Source organism: Podarcis muralis, chromosome 3 (genome assembly GCF_964188315.1).
Source record: "Podarcis muralis chromosome 3, rPodMur119.hap1.1, whole genome shotgun sequence".
Classification (NCBI taxonomy): Eukaryota; Metazoa; Chordata; class Lepidosauria; order Squamata; family Lacertidae; genus Podarcis; species Podarcis muralis.
The window spans coordinates 82,849,375-82,875,799 of NC_135657.1; the positions used below are offsets into that span (position 1 = coordinate 82,849,375).

Consider the following 26,425-nt stretch of genomic DNA (forward strand, 5'->3'; position numbering starts at 1 on the left):
CTACAATCATTAAGTAATTGGCCGACCCACCCTTAAACTATGTGAAATCTCCAAATAGGTTATTATGTGATGTTCATGTCACTTACTGATGGGGTGGAGTGAGATCCCACAAAACATCTGAGTCACCATGAGAGCCAAGTACTTTTTCCTGAAAAGGAAGTAGACTGAAATGCTCATGACCCATTACAGTTCAGTAGCAAATTGAATTGGCCTGAAAGGAAACATTGGCCAATGTTTATTTTTCCACCACAATCCTGAGACACCAAGTGTTTCCTAAACCCCACAGGTATTGTTCACGTTCATAATAGATATTTATTTTTAGAGTGGGGGCACAGATCTTCTAAGAGAGAAAAATGCCACTGGTTGAGTGAGGATATTCTGCTTAGGTATTCAAGAGCCTAGGAGCCAGTGGGTTGGATTTCAGTGGGACCAACTTAGTCTGAACCCATAAACCTTCATATGATCATTTCCCTAATGGAAATAAGGCTACAAAGAAGAATTCTGTGCTTGATTTTTCTCCTTCAACTGGGGCAAATAAAATGGTGAAGCAGCTACAGAGCTTAAGGATGGCAATGGAGAAGGAACCAGGGTATTGGAAACTACAATAGTACATGGTAAGCTGCCTTATCACAAGATAGACCTTGGTTCATCCAGGCTATCTCAGTATTGTGTATAATAAATGGCCACAAACTAGTTTCAGGTGAGGTCTTTTTTAGCTGCCTCTGGAGATGCAGGGTGGGGATTGATCCAGAACCTTCTGCATGCAAAGCATCTGTTCTGCCACTGAGTTAATGCCCTTCCAGCAATAATGCTTCACAGTTGCATGGCACATACTGAGAGCTCAAAGTGCTACGCACATGCTTTATATCCGTAATCCTTATTCAAACAGCTCTGTTAGGAAAGACAACAGCATTAGCCTTGTATTGCAGATGTGAGGCTCAGGATGGAGAAAGAGTGGTTTTCTGTGGCTCACAGCTACTTCTACTGGGGAAAGCTTACTGAATTCATTTAAACTACAGCACTGTGATAATGATGGAAATTTGAGAAGTAATAAGACCTATGTTTAGGAGACAAGCATAGCACTGGCTAACTGCAAGCCCTTCTCTGCTCTGTTGTTGTTTAGTCATTTAGTCGTGTCCGACTCTTCATGACCCCATGGACCAGAGCGCACCAGGCACTCCTGTCTTCCACTGCCTCCCGCAGTTTGGTCAGACTCATGTTTGTAGCTTCAAGAACACTGTCCAACCATCTTGTCCTCTGTCATCCCCTTCTCCTTGTGCCCTCAATCTTTCCCAACATCAGGGTCTTTTCCAGGGAGTCTTCTCTTCTCATGAGGTGGCCAAAGTATTGGAGCCTCAGCTTCACGATCTGTCCTTCCAGTGAGCACTCAGGGCTGATTTCCTTCAGAATGGATAAGTCTGATCTTCTTGCAGTCCATGGGATTCTCAAGAGTCTCCTCCAGCACCATAATTCAAAAGCATCAATTCTTCGGCGATCAGCCTTCTTTATGGTCCAGCTCTCACTTCCATACATCACATCTCTGCTCTGTAGTTTCCCCCAAACAGATTTGTTAAAGTGCCTTAGGATTTACAATGTCACTATTAATCTGGCCTTATTAAATTCCTCATGGAGACTAGATGGTCAGTTGCACCAAACCATGTTGTCCTGTGTATGGTTGACAAGTCAGATAAGATTGCAAGCATCAAACTGAACATTAAATTCAGAGGAAGAGGTTATTAAGAAAAGATCAAAATAATATTATTTTCACTATGCATTTGCATGTTTTTGGTCTTCATAATCACTGTAATTAGATTAAGTGCCTAATTAATATTACAGACAGAGGGGTTTTTTTTCCCTTGCGAAAAACGTTGCAAGAACAGAGACAGAAGAGGATAACATGGTGAGATTTTAAGCCACAGAGGATAATGGTCTTTGCTGATTAGTTCAAGAGAGGAGCTTCTACATCTTACAATAGTTTAGGAGAGGCTGAGAGGTGCAGTTGGAGAGAAACTGGTAATGTTTAGGTGGATGAAAGCCTTTTCTGAGGGCAGGAAAGCTACATAGGAAAATGGAAACTATGAAGGGAGGGAAGGAGAGAAGTATGAAATTGTGACAAATGTTGCATGTGAGAATGAAAGCCAGAAACTGAAAATATTTGAATGGACAAAAATACTAAATATTCTGCTGTGAGAAACTTGGGGGGAAGTTACAGTTTTGTATGGTCTTGCCAAGTCCTTTTAGTGACTGAGGAACTTGTTGAAGAGCTAAGCATTTACCAATTGTTGCCAAAACTGAATATGGCCCTGTTATTGGAGGCTGCAATCTGGTACCAACTTACCTGGGAGGAAGTTACACCAAACTTAATGTGGCTTACATCTGAGTAGACTTAGGACTGCAGCAATAGTTTTGCCATCTTCCTCCTTCACTTTTAAAATGGTTGCCTCTCATAAAGTTTGCCAAAGTTCTGTTTTATTGTGTATGGCTGACTGACAACTGCAGTGAACCTGCCTGGATGCTTAAATGAGATACCAAAGTATTTTCTGCCAAATTTCATCGAAAAAGGTGTTGTTTATAATTATTATGAAAGTATCTTACTTTAAAAAAAAAAGATTAATACATTGTTACTGGTTTGGAAGTTCCTGTGCAGATGGCGTAAAAATAAACAAATATTTTCCCACATGTTTTCAAATTTTCAAATAAAACTAAAAACCCTAGCTTTCAATTTTATTTTATTTTTGGTTTTGTTTTATCCAGGTCAGGATGAGATCCCGAAATCAAGGTGGAGAAAGCTCATCTAATGGGCATTTCTCCAAGTCAAAGACCATTATAAGCAACACAGAAAACCAAAACCTTCCGGAAGATGCAAAGAAAAAGAACAAATCTAACCGGAAAGAAGATGAAGGCTCAGGCTCAAGCAACGTCAAGCAACACAGCAGACTGCCAGGTCCTAGTGAGCGGAAAAGCAAGAAATCAATAGATCTGTCTAAAGAGGACCTGATTCGTCTCCTTAGTATAATGGAAGGAGAACTACAGGTATATCAGAAATTCTCTGCCCCTCTATTTTTTTGAAATATTTTTTGCTTCTGTGCTATAGAAGACATTTGTGCCTTGACATATATAATGCAGAGTTCCTGTGAACATGTGCCGTATAATCCAACCATTTTGAAGACATATGCCTGGGCTCCTTTGGGAGGAAGGCCTTATAAAAAATTAATAATGAATGAATGAATGATCTTAGGGAGAACACTTGGACTCTCCTTCAAAGGCATAAAGTCCCAGTTGACTTGGAAGAAAGGAGAAGCTGAGTCTCCTCTCTGAGGTCAAGAAAGATTGAAGGCCAAACTACATCCCTGTGATCTCTGTAAAGGAAATGAGAGCCCAGTTAGTCAGCATCTAAGTCTGTATGACTCCATCTGTCTCATAACAGCATCCAAAAATCACTAATTAGGAAAGAAAGAAAAAAATCCCATTGTACAAGACAGCATCACACAAACAGAACAGGGAAGCCTTTTGCCAGAAAATACACAGAAACATATAATACTTCTCCGCCCAACAAAAGCAGTACTGAAACTCAGCACCTATTATACCAGCATTTGTTGAAGCTATTGAAATGAATAGACTGAATGATCCACAGGGTGGTTGTGTGTCTGTTTTAAAGAAACTATTGCCCCCCAAACCTTCCTCCCCCCCCTTGATGACTCCATGGTGTCAAATCAATGGATAGAGTGGCCCAGATGATAATAAGCTAAAGGTGGAGAGTCTGGCAGGACTGCCCAACTATTACAGTGACCTAATACAGTGGTATCTTGGGTTACAAACTTAATTCGTTCCGGAGGTCCGTTCTTAACCTGAAACCATTCTTAACCTGAGGTACCAGTTGAGCTAATGGGGCCTCCTGCTGCCGCTGCACTGCCGGCAAGCAATTTCTGTTCTCATCCTGAGGTAAAGTTCTTAACCCAAGGTACTACTTCCAGGTTAGCGGAGTCTGTAACCCAAAGTGTTTATAACCCAAAGTGTTTGTAACCCAAGGTACCACTGTACATTGTAGCATGTTATATATGCTTTTCTTTTCCTTTGTTGTATGCAGTCAACTCCTTGCTCGGTGTTTTGAATCATGGAGCTTTAACCATAGTCTTCTCTCTCTGGGTCTTCCTATACGAAGAGCCAACGGCTGACTAGCCCTGCAGCTGTTTTTAGTGTTACACTAATGCCAGGCATCTGCAAACAAATCTTTATATATTTTGCGGTGATGAAACAGGGAGGGGCTAGCTTTGCTATCAGAGTTTATCCTGTTGTGGAAGAAGGCAGCTGGATTTTTATGACGTGGTTGAAAAATCCACTGAAATGCTTGACAGACTGGGTGAGGGGAGGTAGGAGGCAGGAAGAAGCACCACCTGACCAAAATAGATAAGGAAAGGACCTTTCGAACACATGAGGCAGGAGATAGGAGAGGAACCTCCTGTTAACAACACTAGCGCCACCCAGATACCTCTTCAGATATCATAGGGCTCCAATTCCCATCAGCCCCAGCCAGCACAGCCAATAGTAGTCCAGCAGCATCTGGTTGAACTAGCTACCTCATTCCCCTTCCAAAACAAATGAAACCAGGCTAATCGACAGCAGGGATTTTTCTTTGCTAGCAGCTACAAATGGAAGGATAGTTTTGCATTAAACAGCCATCATGTCACAACAGAAGCACTTGCTGGGCAATGCACACAATGTGACTGATTTAGTCATAATCAGGGGTGCCTGGTAGGAGGGTGGGGGCAACCCCCCAAATATTTTAAATGAAGGGGCCAGGCCCCTTCAAAGTTCTGTGGTGGTTTCTTGCAGCCCTACCTGGTAATGCCAGTGATTTAACACTATTCCATTGGCCTATGGCCCTTTCCTACGGTATAATCGCTATGCCATAGTGGAGACCTCTGCTTCCTTTGCTGTGTGAGGGAACACGTGTCTGTGTGAGCTCAGAATAAAGGAAGTCTGACACAATAATGCCATTCATCACATACCTCTGTGTTCTTGCATTGCCTAGATTATCAATAGATATCAATAGATTATCAATAGACTGGGATCTCTTGGTCTTCTTTTCAGGTGCAGGCCACACGGCTTTTGCAAAATATATGCCTTCTTAATGAGAACAAATGCAAAACAGCCAACTTCAAAAGGGTTTGCCTTTCTAGTTTTGTGTGTATCTGGTTTAAAGGCTCCACCTGTTGGCCAGCTCAAATGGAACAAGTGCTGCACATCAAAGTATTGCTGTTCCTGTCTTTTGCTCAGTAGGCATTTAACTTGACCTTCTTTTAAAAAAATATAATAATACCAGGTGCCTGAACAATTGACATCTTAAAAAATGCCATTAGATTCTTGCCAAAATATCAAAAAAGTGTGTCGTTGGGCATCAGATATCAACACTTTGCAAATAACTTTGCAAATTAAATACAGTATGTGACAATAAAGAATGAGGGGCAATTTGCATTCTTAGTTATGAGACTGCCACCAAAATTATGCGGGAACTAACTTAAGTCCAAAACCCATTTTATTGATCCATCTGTTTGCTGCAAAATAGACACTTGTGCTGCTCTTCTTAAGTGATTAGTCAGGACTTTACAATAGCTCAGGCATAGGAAACCTGTAAGCCTCTGGATGTTCTTGAACTCCCAATTCCTGTCAGCCCCAACCAGCATGGGCAATAATCTGGAATAATGGGACCTGTAAATTAACAACATCTGGAGGACCACAATTTGCCATTCCTGCTGTAGATGAAACTAGGGCTGGATGGTGTGGAGGGGAGAGATTTTACAAAGGGGAAGGCTCCCCCACTGGGAAGGCTCTCTCACATGACACCATATTGCGAGCAGCAAGCCACAGCCAGAGGTTGTAGAGCCAAGAAAGCACAGCCAGTTTTATGGGGAGCTGGGCCTTATTAAACCAATACAAGTACCTTGAAGTGGGCTTCTCTGCGCTATGACTTGTGAACGCTCCTTGCACATATAAACAGTGGAATAACTCAGTTGGTAGAGCATGAGACTCTTAATCTCAGTTTCATGGGTTTGAGCCCCACGTTGGGCAAAAGAGTTCTGTGTTGCAGGGGGTCGGGCTACATGACCCTCATGGTCTCTTCCAACTCTACAATTCTATGTTTCAAAATACAACAGGCCCAATCCTTTTCTGGTTACTACTTTTTTGCAACTCAGTATGACCTCTTGGTACTTGTACACTATTTGTGTCTTCTACTCTGGTATCTGTATCCAAGAAAGACATGGACCACCCAAAGCTTGCCTTTTTTCCTGTCTCCTGTGTGTGTTTATTCAGTGATTCATTTAGGTAACACTGGCTTGGATCCAAGGAAGCATTTGAGAGAGTGGATGGCGCTTTCACTTGCGCAAAGGGGTGGTGGTCTTGGATTTCTGCCGTTTCCTCCACACAGCTGCAGCCCCCAGGCCACATCAAATGCTATTCTGGAGTATGGGCCTAACTCTCAAGAGAAGCTTCTTTTTCGGGTGGCGGGGAGGGGATGAGGCTGCAGGAAAGCCTCTTTCCATGAGCAGAGCAGAACTCACAGTTCCCAGGCTCCACACCTCTCTGTGAGAAATTTGATTCTTAATCTAAGGGCAAAGCTAGACCTGACTATGCTAGATGTGATCAATTTGACAATGCATGTCTGTGATTTTTGATTAGCAAAAATGTAAGCAGGGATGGTGACTCTGTCAATTTCAGTTTCTCTCAGTTTCTCAGTCTTAAGTTCCTTTATCCACCTCTTTTTATTTTAATATCTTTGTGAAAATTCACCAGCATTTTAGTGCAAATTTCTCCTTATAAACACATTTGCATTCAGTTTCCTCTAATACAAAAATGCATTGCAAAAAATGTGTATCTTATTTTCAGTAATACGTGATTTTTTAAAAATGCATACTTTACCCCCAGTACATGCTTTTTTGAACATGACTTGGCTGCAGAAATGTATTGCAAAATTCAGAGATGTGCAAATTTTGAACGGAAGGTTGCATTTTGGTTCCCATGCGCTTTTGGGAAGTATGAGTTTGGTAGATTCACCTTTCAGTGAGAGATGAATCGATTTTTTCCACCATCCCAACACAAGGGGCCCTGAGCTGAAACGCGACCAGAGTGTGGAGGAGGGGGGCTTTAACCCTTTGCGCCTGCTGCAGTCCTGGTTGGAATCAACACACACACACTTGCAGGTCACAAAGGGAGGAAAGCTCCTGGTGCCAATGGGAGCTTTTCTCCCATTGCAAATTTATTTTGTTTAAAGCATTTCCAAACCACTTAATATTTCAAAATTTCTAAATAGTAAGTTCTATGTACAATATAAAAACGATGCCTTTTAAAACCACAGTACAGCTTAAATCCAAGGAAACAGTGTGACAACATATAGAAGAAACTAAAACAGAAATTCAAGGGATTCATACATGGAAGTCAGGTTGCTCAGAAGGGAAGGTGGCCCTCAAGCTACAGAATCTTCCCCATCCTTGCTCTATCCACACCTCCTGAACTTCACAGCTGTTCCCCCACCAGTTTTCCATGTTCACTGTGGGAATTGTGTCCTCCCCCTAACCCAATGGGATGGCAAAGAAGCTGCACTGCTGCAGGAAGCTGGATAATCTGAAGGACAAAACAGGCAATATATTAAGCTTTCAATGTGTAGTGTTTTTTTTCTTTTAACAATGCCAGTTCCCTGGGATTGGAAACTCAGGATTAGAGAATTGCCCCAGAGCCTTGTTCTTCTTTCCTCCTTCTTCTTTCTTTGGTCTTGGTCAAATGGCTGCAGGCTTTACTCAGCATCATAACACAGTTACTCGACTTGAGCACAACCAACAGATGCCCATGGGCGTCCTTTCGTCTTCATGAGAGCCTCCAGCAATCGCTGGAAAAGAGAATAACACTGCTCTGGTTCCCCTCAGCAACTCCAGCCACTGATAAACCTGATGGACACAATATCTGCAGATGGCTAAATTTGGCCATGAGAGCATTTACAATAACCGGAGAGGGCAAACCGCGAGTCAGCTGGTTTGTCCATTGTGATGCCTTAATTCCTGAAGCATGTAAGACATATCGCAACACACTTTGATCTGTGTACATAATCTACATTGACCTTTTGATTTTGCTTCTTGTAATGCCAAGGATCATGGAACCGTAGGCTTGCGACTAACCTTCCCCTTTGGTGCGATAATACAGAACAAGGCTCCCTTTCAGTGTCAACAAAACAAGAAATGATATCTTTCAGCCCTTAAAAAGTCTGACAACATCAAGCAGTGTATATAGTTAATTCCTGGTCATGGGAATTTGCTGTCCCCAGGCCAGACTACAGATAATGAATTATGTCAGTGAAAAGGCTCTGGTGGCCGGTTCTTTTCACAGAAAAAGTGACATCATCTGTGCAGCTCTCTGGCAATAAAGCCGAACCAAAAGCTATATGGCAGGAAATAACAGACAGATGTCTTCCAGGGTGCATTTGATCTGTTTCAAAGCCTGATGTAAGAAGTAACAAAGTGGGGCTCTGCTGCATCGCCGCAGTTCTCGCCTCCTCATTTTGTCTTCTGAACATTTGGGGGCAAAGCCCCCATCCCCATTGGAAGTGTAGTTTATATATATAGTTGCTTTCGTAGATTTTCACGGGTACAGGAATGCAGGTTTTGGTGTCCTCGGGTGTCTTCCCGTGTAAAAGTTGGGGTGTCTAGGCGACGTTTCGACGAGGTCTCACTCGTCATCTTCAGGCTGGTGCTTTCGGCTTCTTGTTACTGGAACAGAGCAGGATCTCAGTGTTTGAGTTCCTATAAATACTGTTGAAGGTGTGGTGTATAGCCTCCAATGTTCTGGGCAGAGAGGAGGTTCCCAGGCTAGTGTGCCTTTTCTTCTTTTGTTCCTTAATTACTTGAGGGATATCTTGAGTGATTTCTTGAGTGATATCCTGAATCCCACTTAGGTGGGTCATTAGGTGTGGATTAGTTGCTCAAGCCTTTGTGTCTTGAACTCTTGAACTTTGTGAAGAGTTTTTCTGAGAAGATGGCTGTACTGCATTTGGTTGTGCTCTGGCTTGGCTTCGTGTATAGGGGCGAGCTGTGGTTTTGTGGCCTGTGCCAGCCAGATCTGTGTAGGGGTTGCGGGGGGGTGCAGCATCCGGAGGTGCCACCATGGTTTGGCTACTGGATGGTGTCTGTAATTTATCTGTGGAGAGGGTCTGGGTTTGGGTCTGGTGTGGTTGATTGGTGATGGCGTTCTGTGTGCCTCTGGATCTGGTGTCAGATTTTGTGGGGAGGGCTAATTTCCAGATGTCTGGCAAGCGGGATGTGTCGTCACGCTTGTTCATGTTGTGAGGGTGTTTCTCTATCTCGATGGCTTCCATGATTATTCTCTTGTGGTGATGTTCCATGTTAAAGAGCAATTTGGAATCTGCAAAATTAATTTCGTGTCCTGTTTCTTTCATGTGTTGGAAAAGAGAGGAAGTTTTTTCTTCTTTTTTGACGGCATTCTTGTGTTCTGCGATACGTGCATTTATTCGTCTGTTTGTTTGTCCAATGTACGTGGCTGGGCAGACTTTGCAGGGTATTTCATAGACCCCTTGGTTTTCCAACTGGATTTTATCCTTGGGGTTTCTGAGGATATTGGCTATTTTTTGGTTGGTGCAAAAGGCTGTTTTGATATTGTGTTTATGGAGGATTTTGCTAATTTTATCTGTAGTGCCCTTGATATAAGGAAGGAGGGCCATGCCATTGTTTTCTTCTGTGTCTTGGTTTTTGGGGGGTGTTTCTTTTTGGATTAGCTTCGTAACCCTGTTTTGCTGGTATCCATTGGCAATTAACACATTTGAGAGATTCTGTAACTCAGTTGTCAAGTGGTCTTCGTCAGCCAGGCGTTTGGTTCTGGAGATGAGAGTCTTGGCTACGGAGTTTATTTGTGCAGGGTGGTGGTGTGATTGTGCATGTAAGTAGCGGTTGGTGTGTGTTTTTTTCCGGTAGATAGTGTGTCCTAGGGAGCCATCAGGTTTTTTGTAGATTAGGACGTCAAGGAAGGGAAGTTGGTTGTTGGCTTCTATTTCCATAGTGAATTGTATTTTGGGGTGTAGGCTGTTGAGATGTGTGAGGAAGCTATCCAGTTTTTCCTTCCCGTGTGGCCAAATTACAAAGGTGTCGTCAACATATCTGAGCCAAAGTTTGGGTTTGTGTTCTGACTTGTCTAAAGCATTGGTTTCAAAGTGTTCCATGTACAGGTTAGCGATGACCGGTGAGAGGGGTGATCCCATAGGTGCTCCTTCTATCTGTTTGTATCTTTGTCCATTGTGGATGAAGTACGTGTTGGTTAGGCAGTGGTTGGTCAGGTCCAAGATGTATTCGGGGGGATTGTATTTGTTTTGAATGGCTGTCAAGGCTTCATTAATGGGCACTTGTGTGAAGAGAGATACAACATCGAAGCTCACAAGTAGGTCATTGGGTTGTAGGTTTTGCTTCTTTATTGTTTCTATGAACTGGAAGGAGTTTGGAACGTGTGAAGAGATGGATTCTGCATAGGGCTGAAGTTGCTTGGCGAGAAATTTAGCGAGATTTTGTAGAGGTGAGCCTATGGAGCTGACTATTGGTCTGAGTGGTGTTCCTTCTTTGTGTATCTTGGGGAGGCCGTAGAGTTTGGGGCATCTGGATGATTTTTCTCTGGGGATGATTCTTAGCTGGATTTCTTCACTGATAGGAGAGGCTTTTATTTTGGATTTGGTGGTTTTTTCCAGATAGGTGGTGGGATCTGTTTTTATAGGTTGGTAGGTAGGGTCTTGGAGTAGATTTGATAGTTTTGCTTGGTAGTCCGATGTGTTCATCACAACAGTGGCATTACCTTTGTCTGCTGGGAGAATGATTATGTTGTTGTCTTTCCTCAGGTTGGTGAGTGCTTTCTGTTCTTCTTTGTGTAAATTGCTTCTGGGTGGTTTGCTGGAGCAGAGGATGTTGGTGACTTCAAGTCTGATTTTATTGGCTTCATCTGGGTTGATTTTGGTTAGGCTAGCTTCGACTCCGCATATGATGTTTTCCGTGGGGATGCGTCTCGGGGCGACTGCAAAGTTGAAGCCTTTGGAGAGTACTTTGGTTTCAGTTGAGGTGAGGATCCTGTCTGATATGTTATGTACTGTTTGTTTCATGGGTTGTTGTGGAGGGTGGCTGGGCTTCTGGCGTTTCTCTAGTTTGTGGAGTTTGTTGGTGTGTGTGTCTGTCTTGTGTGAGGTCTCCGTTTCAGCTCTCCAGACGGCTAGTTGTTTGCATTTGTCCCAGAGTGCAGGGTGGATTTTGTTACAGAGTTTGAGGTGAAGAGTGAGCAGATCTTTGTTGGTTTGGTTTAGTAGGTATCTTTTCTTGTGTAGTTCGTTTCTGATTAGAGATAGTTCAGTTCGTTTCAGGATCCTTTCGGTAGCTGGGGTTTTAGAGTGGAATTTAAGTTGGAAGCATGTGGGAATTAAGTTGTTGTCTCGGCAGTTGCGTAGGAACAAGAGATCACATAAGATGGTGGCTCTTCGGATTTCTAGTTTCTCGTAGGTTCTTGTCAGCTGGAAGGTTTCCTCCCCGTAGAGGTGAGATATTTGCTTTCGTAGATTTTCACGGGTACAGGAATGCAGGTTTTGGTGTCCTCGGGTGTCTTCCCGTGTAAAAGTTGGGGTGTCTAGGCGACGTTTCGACGAGGTCTCACTCGTCATCTTCAGGCTGGTGCTTTCGGCTTCTTGTTACTGGAACAGAGCAGGATCTCAGTGTTTGAGTTCCTATAAATACTGTTGAAGGTGTGGTGTATAGCCTCCAATGTTCTGGGCAGAGAGGAGGTTCCCAGGCTAGTGTGCCTTTTCTTCTTTTGTTCCTTAATTACTTGAGGGATATCTTGAGTGATTTCTTGAGTGATATCCTGAATCCCACTTAGGTGGGTCATTAGGTGTGGATTAGTTGCTCAAGCCTTTGTGTCTTGAACTCTTGAACTTTGTGAAGAGTTTTTCTGAGAAGATGGCTGTACTGCATTTGGTTGTGCTCTGGCTTGGCTTCGTGTATAGGGGCGAGCTGTGGTTTTGTGGCCTGTGCCAGCCAGATCTGTGTAGGGGTTGCGGGGGGGTGCAGCATCCGGAGGTGCCACCATGGTTTGGCTACTGGATGGTGTCTGTAATTTATCTGTGGAGAGGGTCTGGGTTTGGGTCTGGTGTGGTTGATTGGTGATGGCGTTCTGTGTGCCTCTGGATCTGGTGTCAGATTTTGTGGGGAGGGCTAATTTCCAGATGTCTGGCAAGCGGGATGTGTCGTCACGCTTGTTCATGTTGTGAGGGTGTTTCTCTATCTCGATGGCTTCCATGATTATTCTCTTGTGGTGATGTTCCATGTTAAAGAGCAATTTGGAATCTGCAAAATTAATTTCGTGTCCTGTTTCTTTCATGTGTTGGAAAAGAGAGGAAGTTTTTTCTTCTTTTTTGACGGCATTCTTGTGTTCTGCGATACGTGCATTTATTCGTCTGTTTGTTTGTCCAATGTACGTGGCTGGGCAGACTTTGCAGGGTATTTCATAGACCCCTTGGTTTTCCAACTGGATTTTATCCTTGGGGTTTCTGAGGATATTGGCTATTTTTTGGTTGGTGCAAAAGGCTGTTTTGATATTGTGTTTATGGAGGATTTTGCTAATTTTATCTGTAGTGCCCTTGATATAAGGAAGGAGGGCCATGCCATTGTTTTCTTCTGTGTCTTGGTTTTTGGGGGGTGTTTGCATACACATGCACACACAGAGAGAGAGAGAGAGAGAGAATGAGAATAATATAATAGGCTCACTGGTTTAGATCAGCGGTCTGTCTGGCCCAATATCCTGCCTTTGACATCAGACTTTATTAGTTGCTTGAGGGTGTGTGCAAGCCAGCACAGCATTATTATGTAACAGAGTTAGTCCATTCATTGAATTGGTATAACTGGTACTTCACTGGGCTATTCATTTGTCTCTCCTGAATAAGGGATGTTGTTGTGTTGCTGATACATGGGAAAAAGTTTTAACTGTATATTTTATCTTTTAAAAAGTCATCTAAGTAGTGGGGTGTGCCTGGTGCTGCCTGGGAATCTGTAGAAACTTTTTTTTTTAATGGATTGTGTAATTCGTGAGTTTGGATATGTCACACCAAAAACTGGGCAAAGTCACAACTCAGTTTGGTCCTCCATCTTGATTAAAAATGGTGCCCAGCACCCAAACTTTGATGAAGACTATGCCCCCCGCACCTCGTGAACCTTCATGCTGAGTTTGGTGACAATATCTTGAGAGGCACCCACCAAATGGACAAAGTCACATTTTTGTCCACTATCTTGATTCAAAATGGCACCCAGAAACCAAACAGTGACAAAGTCTGCCACCCCCACCTCAGAAACCTTGGTGCCAAACTTGGCATTGTCATCTCGAGAGGTGGGTGGACAGACAAGCAAACCACTTTCCAAATTTATAGTACAGTACTTAACCTGAGGTACCACTGTAGATGCAAGTGGAGAACCTCGAGCCTAGTGGCTGAATGTGAGCCTCGAGACCTCTTCATCTGGCCCTTGAAACTCTCCCCAGGTCACATCCCTCACAGGCCTTGCTCCATACCCAGAATGTTTGTGACTGGCTGGAATATGTCCTTGAGGCCTTATAATGCCTCATGACTAGATGGAGGATGGAAAGCGGCCTTTGTGAGTGTGTGTGGAAACTCACATACTGTAGAAAAGAAACATTTGCATGTTTTTCTCAGCCTGCATTTGCTTCTGGCAGACCCCAGGTCTTTGCCTGGGCAAAGCATAATCTAGTGGGCCTTCTGTTGTGTTGATGGGCTCCTCCGATTTTCTTGGTGGCGGCAGCACTCCAAAGGTGGAAGCCGCCACTTAAATTTCCCACAAAGCCCTGGGATCCCCAAAATATTGTCATTCTAGTGTATTGTGAGAAATTAAAATGGAGACTCATGGTCCCAGTTTCCCATTGTGAAGTGTGTAGGACAGGTTTTGGTGGTGGTGGGGTGGTGGTGGACAACCCTGTGGGGAATCCAGAGGCCCTAGCAGCTGCCCCAGGATGCTGATGCCGGGCCTGTATTGCATGTAGATATGTTGTCAACCAGGATGATGAACGTCTGAAAGACACATGCCGTACTATCCTAAATTGCCAGAAACTGAAGAGAACTTTTCTTTTGGCTGTGAGAGATAACTTTTGCAGCTGCCTGAGAACAGGCACCTGAAATTCTTTAATGGGCTACCTTGTGAGTTTTTATTTATGTTCTTTGTCAGGCCCAGTGCACAGAGTCCTTTAAAATTTAGAAAATGTACCACTGGTATGACCACAACACTGCACTGGGGATCCATGACCTTATCTTATTTCTGATCCTAGTACGCAGCAGCTGTTACACTATTAATAAACTGAATGAGGACTACAGAGTGCTCATGTCCAGAGTTTGACAGTTACGGGTGTAGCATAATCAGAAGAAAAAGTCTGGACTTAGTAAACTTTGATCCCCTGTTTCATGGTGCCTGTAGTCATGTACCCCAAGCTGTGCACCATAAAGGCTCGAAGAGCCTTCTTGGGAAGTTAATAATATCCAATAAATCTCAAAAGATTTCATGAAGAACTTTATTTATGAGTGGTGCTATTTGTCTTTAGCATTGCTAAGCTCCTTCCATGTGCAATGGGCATTATATAATTGAAGTAACAGATCTCTTTTAACAGCAGAGTTCAGTTATTATCTTACACGGCACATCAATCAGCTAGGAAACAAAGTTGTTGGTGGCTAAGAGGCAATGATGCTTTATGCTTCATGAGCATCTTATACTGAACCTAAAATTAACTAGCTAATGGGGTGTTGCTTCCACCCAGGGAATGCTCAGATTGCTGATGGTTAAACAATTCTGGATGTGTTGTGAATCAGTACTTTTAACCCAAATAATTACTACAGCAGCATCCTATGCAAAGCAGGCATGCCAGAGCTTTGAAGACAACATGCTAGGGACTATGAATGCCCCAGAAGTATTTGCTTTCCTGGATCAGACCAGAGGCCCATCTAACCCAACATTCTCTTTCTAACAACAATTAGTAAACCTTCTCTGGAAGCCCAGCACGCCCAGGTTCTTTCAACTAGACTACTATCATGTGTTCAGTGTGGGGCTGCTCTTGAAAGCTGTTTGGAAGGCACAATTAGTTCAGAATGCAGCAGCTGGATAAATAGCTATAGGGAGTATATAATTTCAGTTCCTTGTGAGCTCTACTGGTTGCTGATCTCCCCTAAGCTTCCTCTTTCTCTGGGGCCTTCTGAGGCTTGAAAGACATCAGCCTGAGTCTGGAAGCTTGAAACATCGTCCAAGCCACACCCTTACTTAGCTGAAACCAATCCTGGCTGACAGGGCTACTCATGAGTAAGCCATGGGTTTAACAGCTTCTTCCCCACAGCATGGCAAAACGGGGATAGCCATTCCTTGTTGCTTGTTCCCAGCTTCTGGTTTTCTGAGGTAAACTACACCCAGAAATGGAGGTTTCATACGTCTATTATGGCAGTCAGTAGATATGACCACTACAAATATGTTAAATCCCGTTTTCCAAAGCCTTGAAGCTGGCATCAGTGATCAGCCCTTGGGTCTGCAGGCTTCTCAGATGAGGAGCAAGAATGGGAAGTGGCTCATTGTATGGGCTCTCCTGTGTAAACTGCTTCGAGACTGCTGTCATTAAGCTTTATACAAATTGTTGAAATAAAATGAATGAATGAAAGGAGTGGGACCCTTCCCACACTAATGATCCTTTTGGAACTGGACATCCCTGCCCCACCACTGGAGGTCCCCACAGCAGCTGCCTTGGTTCCTAGAGGGCCCTCAGATGCCTGCCTACCACCCACAGGGCCTCAGATGAGGAATTCAGAACTGCCCCCAAAGTGCCCAGCTTACACATGGACACCATTGGATACAGCCCATAGTACGTCAGCAGTCGAGAATGCTGCTATTTCATTGTTTTAGTAATTAAATAATAGTAGTAGTAATATTAATAATATTGTCAATTTGCAGGCTCGAGAAGACGTGATCCATATGCTGAAAACAGAGAAAATAAAGCCTGAAATTCTGGAGGCGCACTATGGCTCTTCAGCTCCAGAGAATGTCCTCAGGATATTGCACAGGGATGCTACCCTTGCCCATGAGAAATCAACAGGGGAAGATGTATATGAGAAGCCAATTTCAGAGGTAAGCACCTTTCAAATTACTTTAGGAACCTTGAGTCAGGATGTCCTATTCATTTTGACTTGCATTTGCAATTTGCTTTACAAAATACCATGACTGAAGGCATGGGCACACCCCCAACCTTGCATGTCTATGTTTTCATCTCTTGCACAACATGTGGCAGTGGCAACACTTGCGTACATAGATACCTAATCTGATCCTCTACAGTGATAGTGTGTTAGCGCTCAACACATTGCATGTTTGCAAAGTTTCCGAGAATTAAAATTCTAGAAAGCAGACTTTGAGACTGTGATTGGAGAAACACATGCCTTTGAGTAAGGGAACACTGTGAGAATTACCTCTGAGGAAACATGCATGTTCTGAATGTGGAACCAAGGGCAACAGTATGTTACCATTTGCAAATTTCCACAGCAGCACAACACACCAGTGACCAAGCCACTGTGATATCTGTATGTAGTCCTGTGAAGTTGACTGTGTTTTCTCTCAAACAGGGATGGAGAACACCAAGCCCAGGAGCCAAATGTGGCCTGTTGGTCTTGAAAGCATAAGCCCCAGGGATACTGTGGGGTTTGGGGTGTGTGAATCACCCTGTGTTCCAAATCCCATTTAGTTATTCCACAGAAACTTCTAGACTTCTGATTAACTTGCTGACTCTATATAATGGATGGCGATTATTACAGAATGGGTCTCTGTGCTAGGCATAGATGCCAAAGGAAGACTCCCCCCCTTTTTTTTTTTTAAAAAAAAGAGAGGAGTAACTGTTAGCTGTCATTGAGAACATTGCTATAGTGATCATGAAGTATAAAAGGGCAATCACAACTAATCTTCTTAAACTGTTCTGTACAGTTTAATTCTGAAGAGATTTAAGAGTGAGCCTTTAAACCTCACTGAGAATCTTCCCTTCCTTCACACTGAAATTTCTTTTCTCCTTCCAATGAAATCTGAAATAGTAAGCCGAATAATCAGTCCCTTCCTTCAATCTAAGCTCTCATCAAAATCAAAATGTCAGTAGCTCATTGCTGAAGCAGTTTGGTATGGTCTACAATTTTAACTGTCGTCCTCCTCTACATTTGATCTGTCGTGGGCAAAGCTAATGGGAATCCGTGGTGTTTATTACTAGTGACTGCTTATAGGCAATGAAAGAGGCCATGCCACGTTTACAGTAATGCAACATCCTTGTTCAGCAGATGTACCAATGTCAGCCAACAATGTAGTTAACACAGTCCATTTTATATTTCACCCAACCAGCTGGACAGACTGGAAGAGAAGCAGAAGGACACATACCGGCGCATGCTCGAGCAGCTCCTCCTGGCAGAGAAATGCCATCGGCGCACAGTTTACGAGCTGGAAAATGAGAAGCATAAACATACAGATTACATGAATAAGAGCGATGACTTTACCAATCTCTTGGAGCAGGAGCGTGAAAGGTGAGCATTAAGAGACAGCCTGTTGAATAAACTCTGCATTTCAGGGGTTATTCTGATGGGAAACAACGGGTTTTTCAAAGACATTTTTCAGCAGAACTGCAGATATCAGAGATATTGTAAAGGGGGAATTAACATTTTTAATCCTAGCCTCCCATATACTGTTTCTCACCACTTATTGAACTTTTCTGCCCAACCAAAACCTATTGTCAGCTCTCTTGTACTGTTGAATCCATATTACAGATATGGGAATAATTCGTTCAAGGCTGCAGACTTTAAAAAAAAGGGGGAAACAAATATACAATCAATTAGAGTTCCTCTCTGTTGCTGCCACACAAACCCTATGTCCAGCTGTAGTAGTAGTAGTAATAAAAAGAAACCATTAATTCAACCACTGCTCATTTAAGAAGTGCACCAGTTTCCTGTGGGTCTGGGGTGGTCTATATTAATGTTCTTTCTTTGTTTCAAATGAAATAAAAGTGGACCACATAGTCCAACACTTTTTCACGTCTGAGGCAGAGTGGCAAGTGGCACCCCCTACTTCTTCAATAGTTTCCACAGCCAGCCAAATTATTTTGGCACCCAAGAAAAGAAAATCCCACATATGCCTCTCCCCCCCCCCCCCGACAATAAAAATACAATAATAAATTAAAGAACTAACAACTGGGTGCCCTTTCATGACACCTAAAATCAGATGCCTGAAGCAGCTGCCTCACTTTGCCTAATATTAGGACCGGCCCTACACATATTTTTATATAATGAATCCAAGCCTCACTGATTCGCTCTGTGATTTCAGTGTGAATGTTTCAACATGCAAAGATACCCTTGGAGAAATAGTTTGGATTGGTATGTGCTAAATCATGATCTGGACATATGTTTAGTCATTGAAAAAAATAGTTCAGGATGCACACTGGAAACATCAAGCAGTGTCAATTTCAATATATAAAGAGCAGCAATCTGAATAATCTCTAGGATAACCAGTAAAAGAAACTGACTGGTTTATCCTAGTTTATCTGCTGTTTTGGTAGTGGTGATGGTACTCCATAGGGAATATATAACCCAATGGACTTATATCAGTTTTATAGCACAGTCAGTCATGGTTTCACCGAAAGAATGCTGAAAATTGTATTTCGATGAACTACTGAACATTTTATGGGGCATCTTCATGACATCATGAGAAAAACATCCTTCTCCTATGTTTTCCCTGTTCAGCTTCTATTCCCCATCCATAGCTCAGAAGATTTTACTTTTTTGAAGACAATAGGACAGCTGCACACTTTCCCCAGGCATAGATGACCAATCAGACAGCTGTCCACATGTTTGGGCTGGTTATAGCCTGTATAAGATGTTCTAGTGATTCTCTCCTCTGAGATCTGTCTCTCCTTTCTAGGAATCATCTCTATTGCTTTCATCTCTCCCAATTCCAAATAGCAGTGCTTTTATATCAGTTTCCATTAGAGTTTCCCCTGATGGGAGTCTACTTAGCTTGACTACCACGGCTTTCTCTAATTGCTTTGCAGTGGCACCAAGATTATGGGTCAGGGACAAAGCAAAAACAGACACATAATTCCAAAGTACGTGCAGAGTTCAAGTGGAACTAAGCTAGCAAGTGTTTCTATGTGTTCACATATTCAACGTTTGATTTTGATTTTTTCATAGTCTCTTACAGAGGGACTGTCCTGATTGGTTAAAGCAAATCACTGAAAATACAGGCAATTGATGAAATATATGACATCAGTTTTCCTGTGTAAACTACAGTTCCCATAATTCTTCAAGGGAAGTCATGTGCTTTAAATGTGCAGGGCCAGTGTGGATGTGATGGCTAGGGAGGAACAAATACACAATGCTCACTCTCCAGCCTCGCAGTTGTGAGAGAATGTCCCCAAAGGGCCTGAAAGTGGAAACACTGGCTTGCAGTTCTTGGAGCCGCTGTTTCGGAGGCCTTGGAAAACAAAACCAATGGAGCAACACTCTTCCTTATATTTCCCTGTATACAAACTGCTGGAGTTATTTAGCCTAGCGTAATCAGTTAGCTTTTACGTAAGGCTTCTTTGTAGGTTAAACCGCTGATAGTGATTGGATGTTTGAATTTTCTTAGCTCAGTATCCTCAAAGTTCTTTTCTCCAGTTGAAACAGTAGGGCCCAGGTATAGAGAAACGCTGATTAATTTATTCCAATACAGAGTACACACACACACACACACACACACACACACACACACGTTATCCTGCTTCAGTGCTAGCGTCACAAATATGGTCTTTGTTAATGCTCCTGGTTCCACCCCCTCTGAAAATGCAAGGCTATAATTGTAGATATACGCAGGGGATCCTCGGACCCCCGGATCTTCCTCCTATGAAAACTTTCGCTCTTCTAATGACATTTTCTGCTCTCCATCCCAGCACCCCCAGCAAAGAAAGAACTGGCGAGTTTCTCAGTAGCCTGTGATAATACATTCCTCTCTGCTTCAGTCATCCTGGCACTGAGATGCTCCTTGGCTGCTCTTCTGGTGATGTAATGCTGGGACCGCATCACCTGCAAAGGAAACTGATCTGCATCTAATAAAGAGCGCAGGCCTCTTGAATCAGAAACGGGAGCACTGATGTTAGCGGATTTCAAACATCTCTCTCGTACCCCCCACCCCCCCTTTGTGCTTTTGTTATTCAGGTTTCCTTCTCTTCCCTTTCCCATGAGAAGCCAGCCCCAAGCCTTTCTTCCCAAAAGGTTTTCATTTTGCTCCACTTTATTTCATATACATGAGATGCAGAGCGACTGTGGAGGTCTAAATTCAGAGAAAGGCCTTCTCCTATGATGCGCTTAAAATCTGCAGACTTCTCTCTCTGGGTTTGTGTGTTAAACAGAACGGTTGCTTTAAAAAAATTACAGCAACAGAGAATAAAAGGGCTACACTAGCGTCATTTTGCTGTCGACCAGTTGAAGCTTTGTCAGAGCATGTAGGCCGAGATATAAACCACTGCTTAGACTCGCGCAAGTGTGTTAACCCAGGAATAGAGACAGATTGTGTGTTAGCCCAGATGGAGGTGGGTGCCAACTCCCATCAGCCCCAGACAGCACGGCCAACAGTAGCTGACCCTGATCCCTGATCAAGCAGCTTTTGAAAGTTTGGTTCCACATAGGCAGTGCCTAGCGGGGGGAAGGTAGCTCCTCATACAAACAGCTCCCCACACCCCATTGCCGGACTCATGTTGCTTCTTGACAGAAAGCCGTTTTTCATAGGATTGTTTCATACAGATAGAGAAATGCCGTCCTGTGTGGGCTGAAGGCTTCATTCCAAGCCACTAGAGTTCCGCTCTCTCCTCCTTTTCTGGGGAGGGTTCTGTAGCAGTTCCTCCCTAACACTTGTCTTTGGCTCTCACCTTGCAGCCCCTTTTTGGAGGGTTCCACCTTGGCCTGCACCCCCTCCTCTGTTGCAGGAACCACGCACCTGGCCTGTGAGTCAAACCAATTGGTTTTACTTTAGAGAAACCTAAAGTGGCGCAAAATTCACCTTCACATAATATACCTGCCCCTTTCTGTTGCCCCCCTTTTTTTCTAGTGCCTCCACTGCTTTTTAAAAGCATTGCTGGGAGGCAATAGAGGCAGAAGGTGCTGTTCTTCAAGAAAAACAAGTATAGAGTCCCCTTGGGCCCAAGAAGCTAATTTTATGGTTCTTTGTAATCTGATCATAATTGGTAATTTCTAATAGCAATACACCTATAACAATATTTGAAGACCAAAAGCCAGAAGGTTGTTTCTTATATTAGGCCTACTCAGAGTAAACCCATTGGCTTTAATGGATGTGACTAACTTGGGTCCATTTATTTCAGTGGTCTACTTTGAGTACAACCTAGTAATTTGGATATAATCCAGAATTTTCATTTCATACAACATGATGGATTATATGTAAACATAAAATCGGTCACTTTAATTGTGCATGGTGGGTTTTTTTAATGTTCAGATACATTTTCTGAAGCTTTCAAACGTTCTGTTCATTAGCTATGATCCAGAGCAGGGGTGGGGGGTGAGGGTGAGCAGGACAGCACTATTGGGTGTTTGGAGAATTTATCATTGCAATTATTACTCCTCTCACTGTACAGTGATTAAAATCTGCAAGAACAAAAGAGCAGGAGAATCAGTGTAATATTCTGAGAGTTCTGGCATAACAAATCCTCTTTCATAACTGCTGCATATCACTGTTATATCTACAACACTGATATATATATTTTCTACTTTTCTCAGGGATACCGTCGATATGCTGAATTTGTTGGATTAAAAGACAATAATTTAAATGAAAGGGATGATCTTGGAAAAGACAGCCACTAATTTCATTCAAATGTTTTCTAATTTCCATAATGAATATTTAGAAACTGGTAAATGAAAGGAAAACAACAACTCCTGATCCAGTTGTTCTTACTTCCAGCTGATCTTTAAGACAGCAGTTTATAGACGCTACTAAGACTGGATGGAAATGGTTTCGAGCTTCTGTATGGGTTGAACAGCTTTTAAGATTAAGGAGGGATAACTAGATCAGTGTTTCCCAACCGGTGTTCCGCGGCACACGAGTGTGCCGTGAGACGTTGCCTCGTGTGCCGCGAGATGCCTGGAGGGAGGCGGGCGAGTCGGGCGGCGAGAGGCGGGGCGGCGGCGGCGAGGAGAGGCCGCGCCTCCTGCTGTTGCCTGGCGCTCCTCCTCGCATCCGGAAGCGCTGCCTGGGCGCCTCCGCGCGACTCTGCCTCGCTGGGTTTGGTCTCCCAGCAGAGACGGGTCACACGCGCCCCTCCCTCCCTCCCTCAGCCTGCGCGGAGGGAAAGCCAGAGAGAGGCATCGCTCCTGCGCGGCGGGAGAGGGAGCAGCCGGAGCGATGCCCCAAACGAACGCATGGGACCGGAGGGGAAATCCTCTCCGAGGCGGATTGAGCGCAGCTGAGAGAAGCCTTTCGAGGAGCTGCCGTGTCCCCTGGAAACCCCCTTCCCAGCTCTGCCTCAGCCGCCGCTGCCTCAGTTGCCGCCGTCCCTCAGTCCCTCGCTCTGCTGCCTCCTCCCACCCCCAAAGCTTGGAGGTTCCCCAGCAAGGGGGAGGGAAAAAACTTTCACTTTTGTGCGTCCCTCCCGGCGTGACGCTGCGCGCTGACGTCACGGGGCGGGGCTTTAATGGTGGTGTGCCGCGAGATTTTTTTTCAGTAAACAGGTGTGCCGTTGCCCAAAAACATTTGGGAAACACTGAACTAGATAATTGTAGCCACAAGATAACTAGACAGGGAGAAAGGAGGATGTCAGGACACTGCCTCAAAATAGTTTTGCAGGAGGGGACCACAACTCAGCAGGACAGCACATTCTTTGCATTAAGAATTCCCAGTTGCCAGGTTCAATGGCAGGCATCTCCAGATAAAAGGATAAAGTGATGGGAAATACTCTCATCTAAGAACTTGGAGAGCTGCTGCCAGTCAGAGAGTACAATATTAGTCTAGGTGGACAAATGTCTGATTTGGTATAAGTCAGCTTCTTGTGTAGTGAGAATTATGGCCTGCCTGATACTGTTCTCATGCTGAAAATAAAATCTATTGAGCTTCCATTGGGTTATAAATTACAGCTGATTCATCTAATATTGTGAATGTTGTGAACATTTCTCTAGTGGAGAGTGAGTTGATGGCTTTAACAGGAGCTGAGAGTAGCCCAAGGATATTGCACTACAAGTTCCATTGACCTCAGTATGACTTACCGGTACTTCTGAGTAAACATGCCTAAGATTGCCTGGTAAGAGTGTGATGTATGATTTTGCAAAATAAGTATAGAAAGGAAATGGATTTAGGCAGTTTCAGAACACCACAATTATTTCTCTGTGTGTTTAGCATAAGGATTGATTTAGTGCCAAGTAACATAAAAGCGCATGCAATGTGGCTGACATTTGAAAAGGTAAAACAGCTTTGATTTTATCTAGAACCAGACAGATCATGCAGCTTACAAAAATAAATAAATACATTGGTAGGGTTCTGTCATATTATGATTTGTAACTAACAGGGGCAGCTGTGGACATTGCAGGGGGCTAAACTAAATGACCCTCACACTGGTGGAGGAACAGGGGTGTGGGGGAAAGCAGCACAATCCTGGTTGGGTACCATTGCGGCAGCGCCCCCCCCCCTTGCGCTGGGCACCATGCCCTGCAGGTCACACCCCCAGGACACAGGACACTCCCCCGGGATGCACGCCAGCCACGCCCCCGCCTGCTCTCCGCCCCACCCCCCACTGGAGCTTGAAGCTCCACCACTGGACCCTCCAGGTCCTTTCCAATTCTACAGTTCTATGAAATGTCTGCCATAAGCTATAGTTTATGGTTTGCTCTTTTTGAAACTGAAGTTTTGAGTCAGGCATGTGACTGACAGTGCAGTTCTCTAAACAGAAGTAAGCCCAACTGGGTTCAGTGCGAGATATTCTCAGGTAACTGTGTAGAGTTTGGTATTGCAACCTATGCTTTCAAAGAGACCGGCCCTGTATCATTCAAGCAAATGGAAGCCATGCATTGATGGAGGAAGAGGAATGGGACAGGATCAACCCCAGGGCTTTCCACCCCACCATCTGGTCATATGCTTTGAGAAAAGCCTGAATTCTCCCCAGTCAAACAGAAATGCTTTTAAATAAAAAGTGTCTAAGGTCATTATGTTTAGTTCATGAATCATACTCCATAAAAGGCAATAAATGCATAACAGGGAGATATAGAACAATTCACGGCGTGATTTAAAGAAGAAGAAAAAACAGCGCCTCAGCCCATCAATTCAGAGGGAGAAAAAAGCCTCAAGAGAATAATATAATGTTTTATAACATCTGCCTGGAATGACCTGTTTTAAATAAAAGCACGGCTGGTGACTACAGCCAGTTGTTCAGCTTAAGTTTACTAAGTGAGGGGTTTTTAGGGAATATGATGTAAGTAATATAAAATGTATAGCCCAGAATCAGCACAGCTTGCAATCCTCTTCCCTCTTCCAGCATTCTTTTTTCAAGGATATGTTTTATTTCTCTTTATTGAATACTTTCCCAAGAGGCACAACATGAGTAATGCAATATATTTATATTAAAAACAGCCAGCTTTCCTTTTTCCCATGATTAAAAAAACCCACCCTTCCCTCCACCAAATGGGTTCTAGGAACTCATTAACATGCATTAAGCACTGCACAGGTGGAAATCTGCAGGTTTGCATAGAAATATGATCATTATCTAGAAGCCTCACCTCTGAGCATACAGTAACCTGGAGCGTCATTAAGATACGGCTTCTTTAAGGATGGTGATTCCTTGTTTGCAGTGCACTTTTCATGGCAGCAAGTAAATGGGAATCCTGGGGAATAGTTGTTTGTTCTTTTGCAACAAGCATCTGGCTTTGTTTGTAGAGGATTTAAGCAATGTAGCCAAGGAATCTAGGAGTTCTGTGGGTGTTACCTTTACTACATTGCATGAGTTCCATCACATGAGATAAGAAGCATGAAGAGAGAAGCCAAAGCAGAGTTTAATTGATGCAAAAGCACAGTCCTGAAATCTATGTTTAAAAGGGGGCTCATTCCTGGAACTTAAGCAGCATGGTTGCAAGAAGAAGCTACTGCTTCTGAGTATGGAACTCAAAACTGGTGGCCGTCATCTCCTCATTTAATTAATGCAGACCATAAGGCACAATGCAACATACCGCATTTATGATACCAAGGTAGTTTTATGGAGAGGGTGGATCTAAAACACCTGGCTTCAGTCAAACACAGTTGAAAAGATCTTATCAAGATCACAGCCACACCATACATTTGAAGTATTCGGATGCTACTTCAACAGCCATGGTTTCCCTCAAAGAATTATGGAAACTGTAGTTTGTTAAGGGTGCTGAGAGTTAGCAGAACTGGGAATTACAAAACCACTTTTTAGCGCTCAGTCGGAGCAAACAGCAATCTTCCAGATTGACATTTGCTCTAATTTAGCATTGAAGAATGGGTTTCCCCTGGGAAAGGAGTGGGTCAAGGGGAAAACTGCTTGGACTCACTCTTTTTTAGTCATGGGACAAGTGGAAGTGGGGACAAGCCCTAAGTATTGCAGTAGTAAGTCCTTGGGGTTTGGCCAACCAAGTCTGCACTTTTGAGCAGCATGAAATACAGCTTAGGAGGATAAATAGGTGTTTGGTTGCTACTGATCTAGTTCTTAATTATTTAATTATTGTTTATACAGTAATACGTGATTTGTTTTTACTACTGCAATCTGCTTAGCGTTCTCACAGGAAGGTAGGGGGAAAATAAGGAATCAAATCTGTCAATAAAAATACCTCTGGCGGAAATTAAACAGATGAAAACTGATAACTCACTCAGTAGAGCACAGGACTCTTGAGCTCGAGGTTGTGGGTTCGAGTCCCATGTTGGGCAAAAGATTCCTGCATTGCAGGGAGTTGGACTAGATGACCCTTGTGGTCCCTTCCAACTATACGATTCTATGATTCTGTGAAGTTTTTGCTAGCATAAAGATGCACTGATGGGGGGGAAGCGCTGACCTGATTCGTCTTCTAAACTGCAGCTGCTATAAATAAGGGTGTGTGGAAAAGTTTGATTTCAGAGGATGCTACCAAACTTCCAGAAAGGTAGCACACCCACCTTCAGCCTAGCTTGGGGAAAATGCATATCAGCATGTCTTTCTTCACTGGTCATGTGAATGTACACCAAATGACATTTAATTCAATGACAGTGTAACCCAGATTTAGCTGCCGTAGGATGACCCCCTGGAGACTCATAAAGTGGCTGATTCTATATAAATCAGGACTTGTTTGTAGAGTGATGCTGTTAGTCCAACAGCAATCTCATACCCT

The 26,425-nt window shown here is 43.5% G+C and overlaps 1 protein-coding gene across 6 annotated transcripts in view; it reads left to right on the top strand.

The window, feature by feature from the left end:
- The window catches only part of FILIP1 (filamin A interacting protein 1), an 89,433-nt gene that overhangs the window by 41,436 nt on the left and 21,572 nt on the right, over window positions 1-26,425 (top strand). For all 6 annotated transcript variants that reach the window (XM_028722794.2, XM_028722799.2, XM_028722798.2 and 3 more), the window contains 3 exons: window positions 2,755-3,033; window positions 16,014-16,187; window positions 17,433-17,611. In XM_028722794.2, the coding sequence (XP_028578627.2) occupies window positions 2,755-3,033; window positions 16,014-16,187; window positions 17,433-17,611 (632 nt within the window). The remainder of the gene's footprint in view (window positions 1-2,754; window positions 3,034-16,013; window positions 16,188-17,432; window positions 17,612-26,425) is intronic.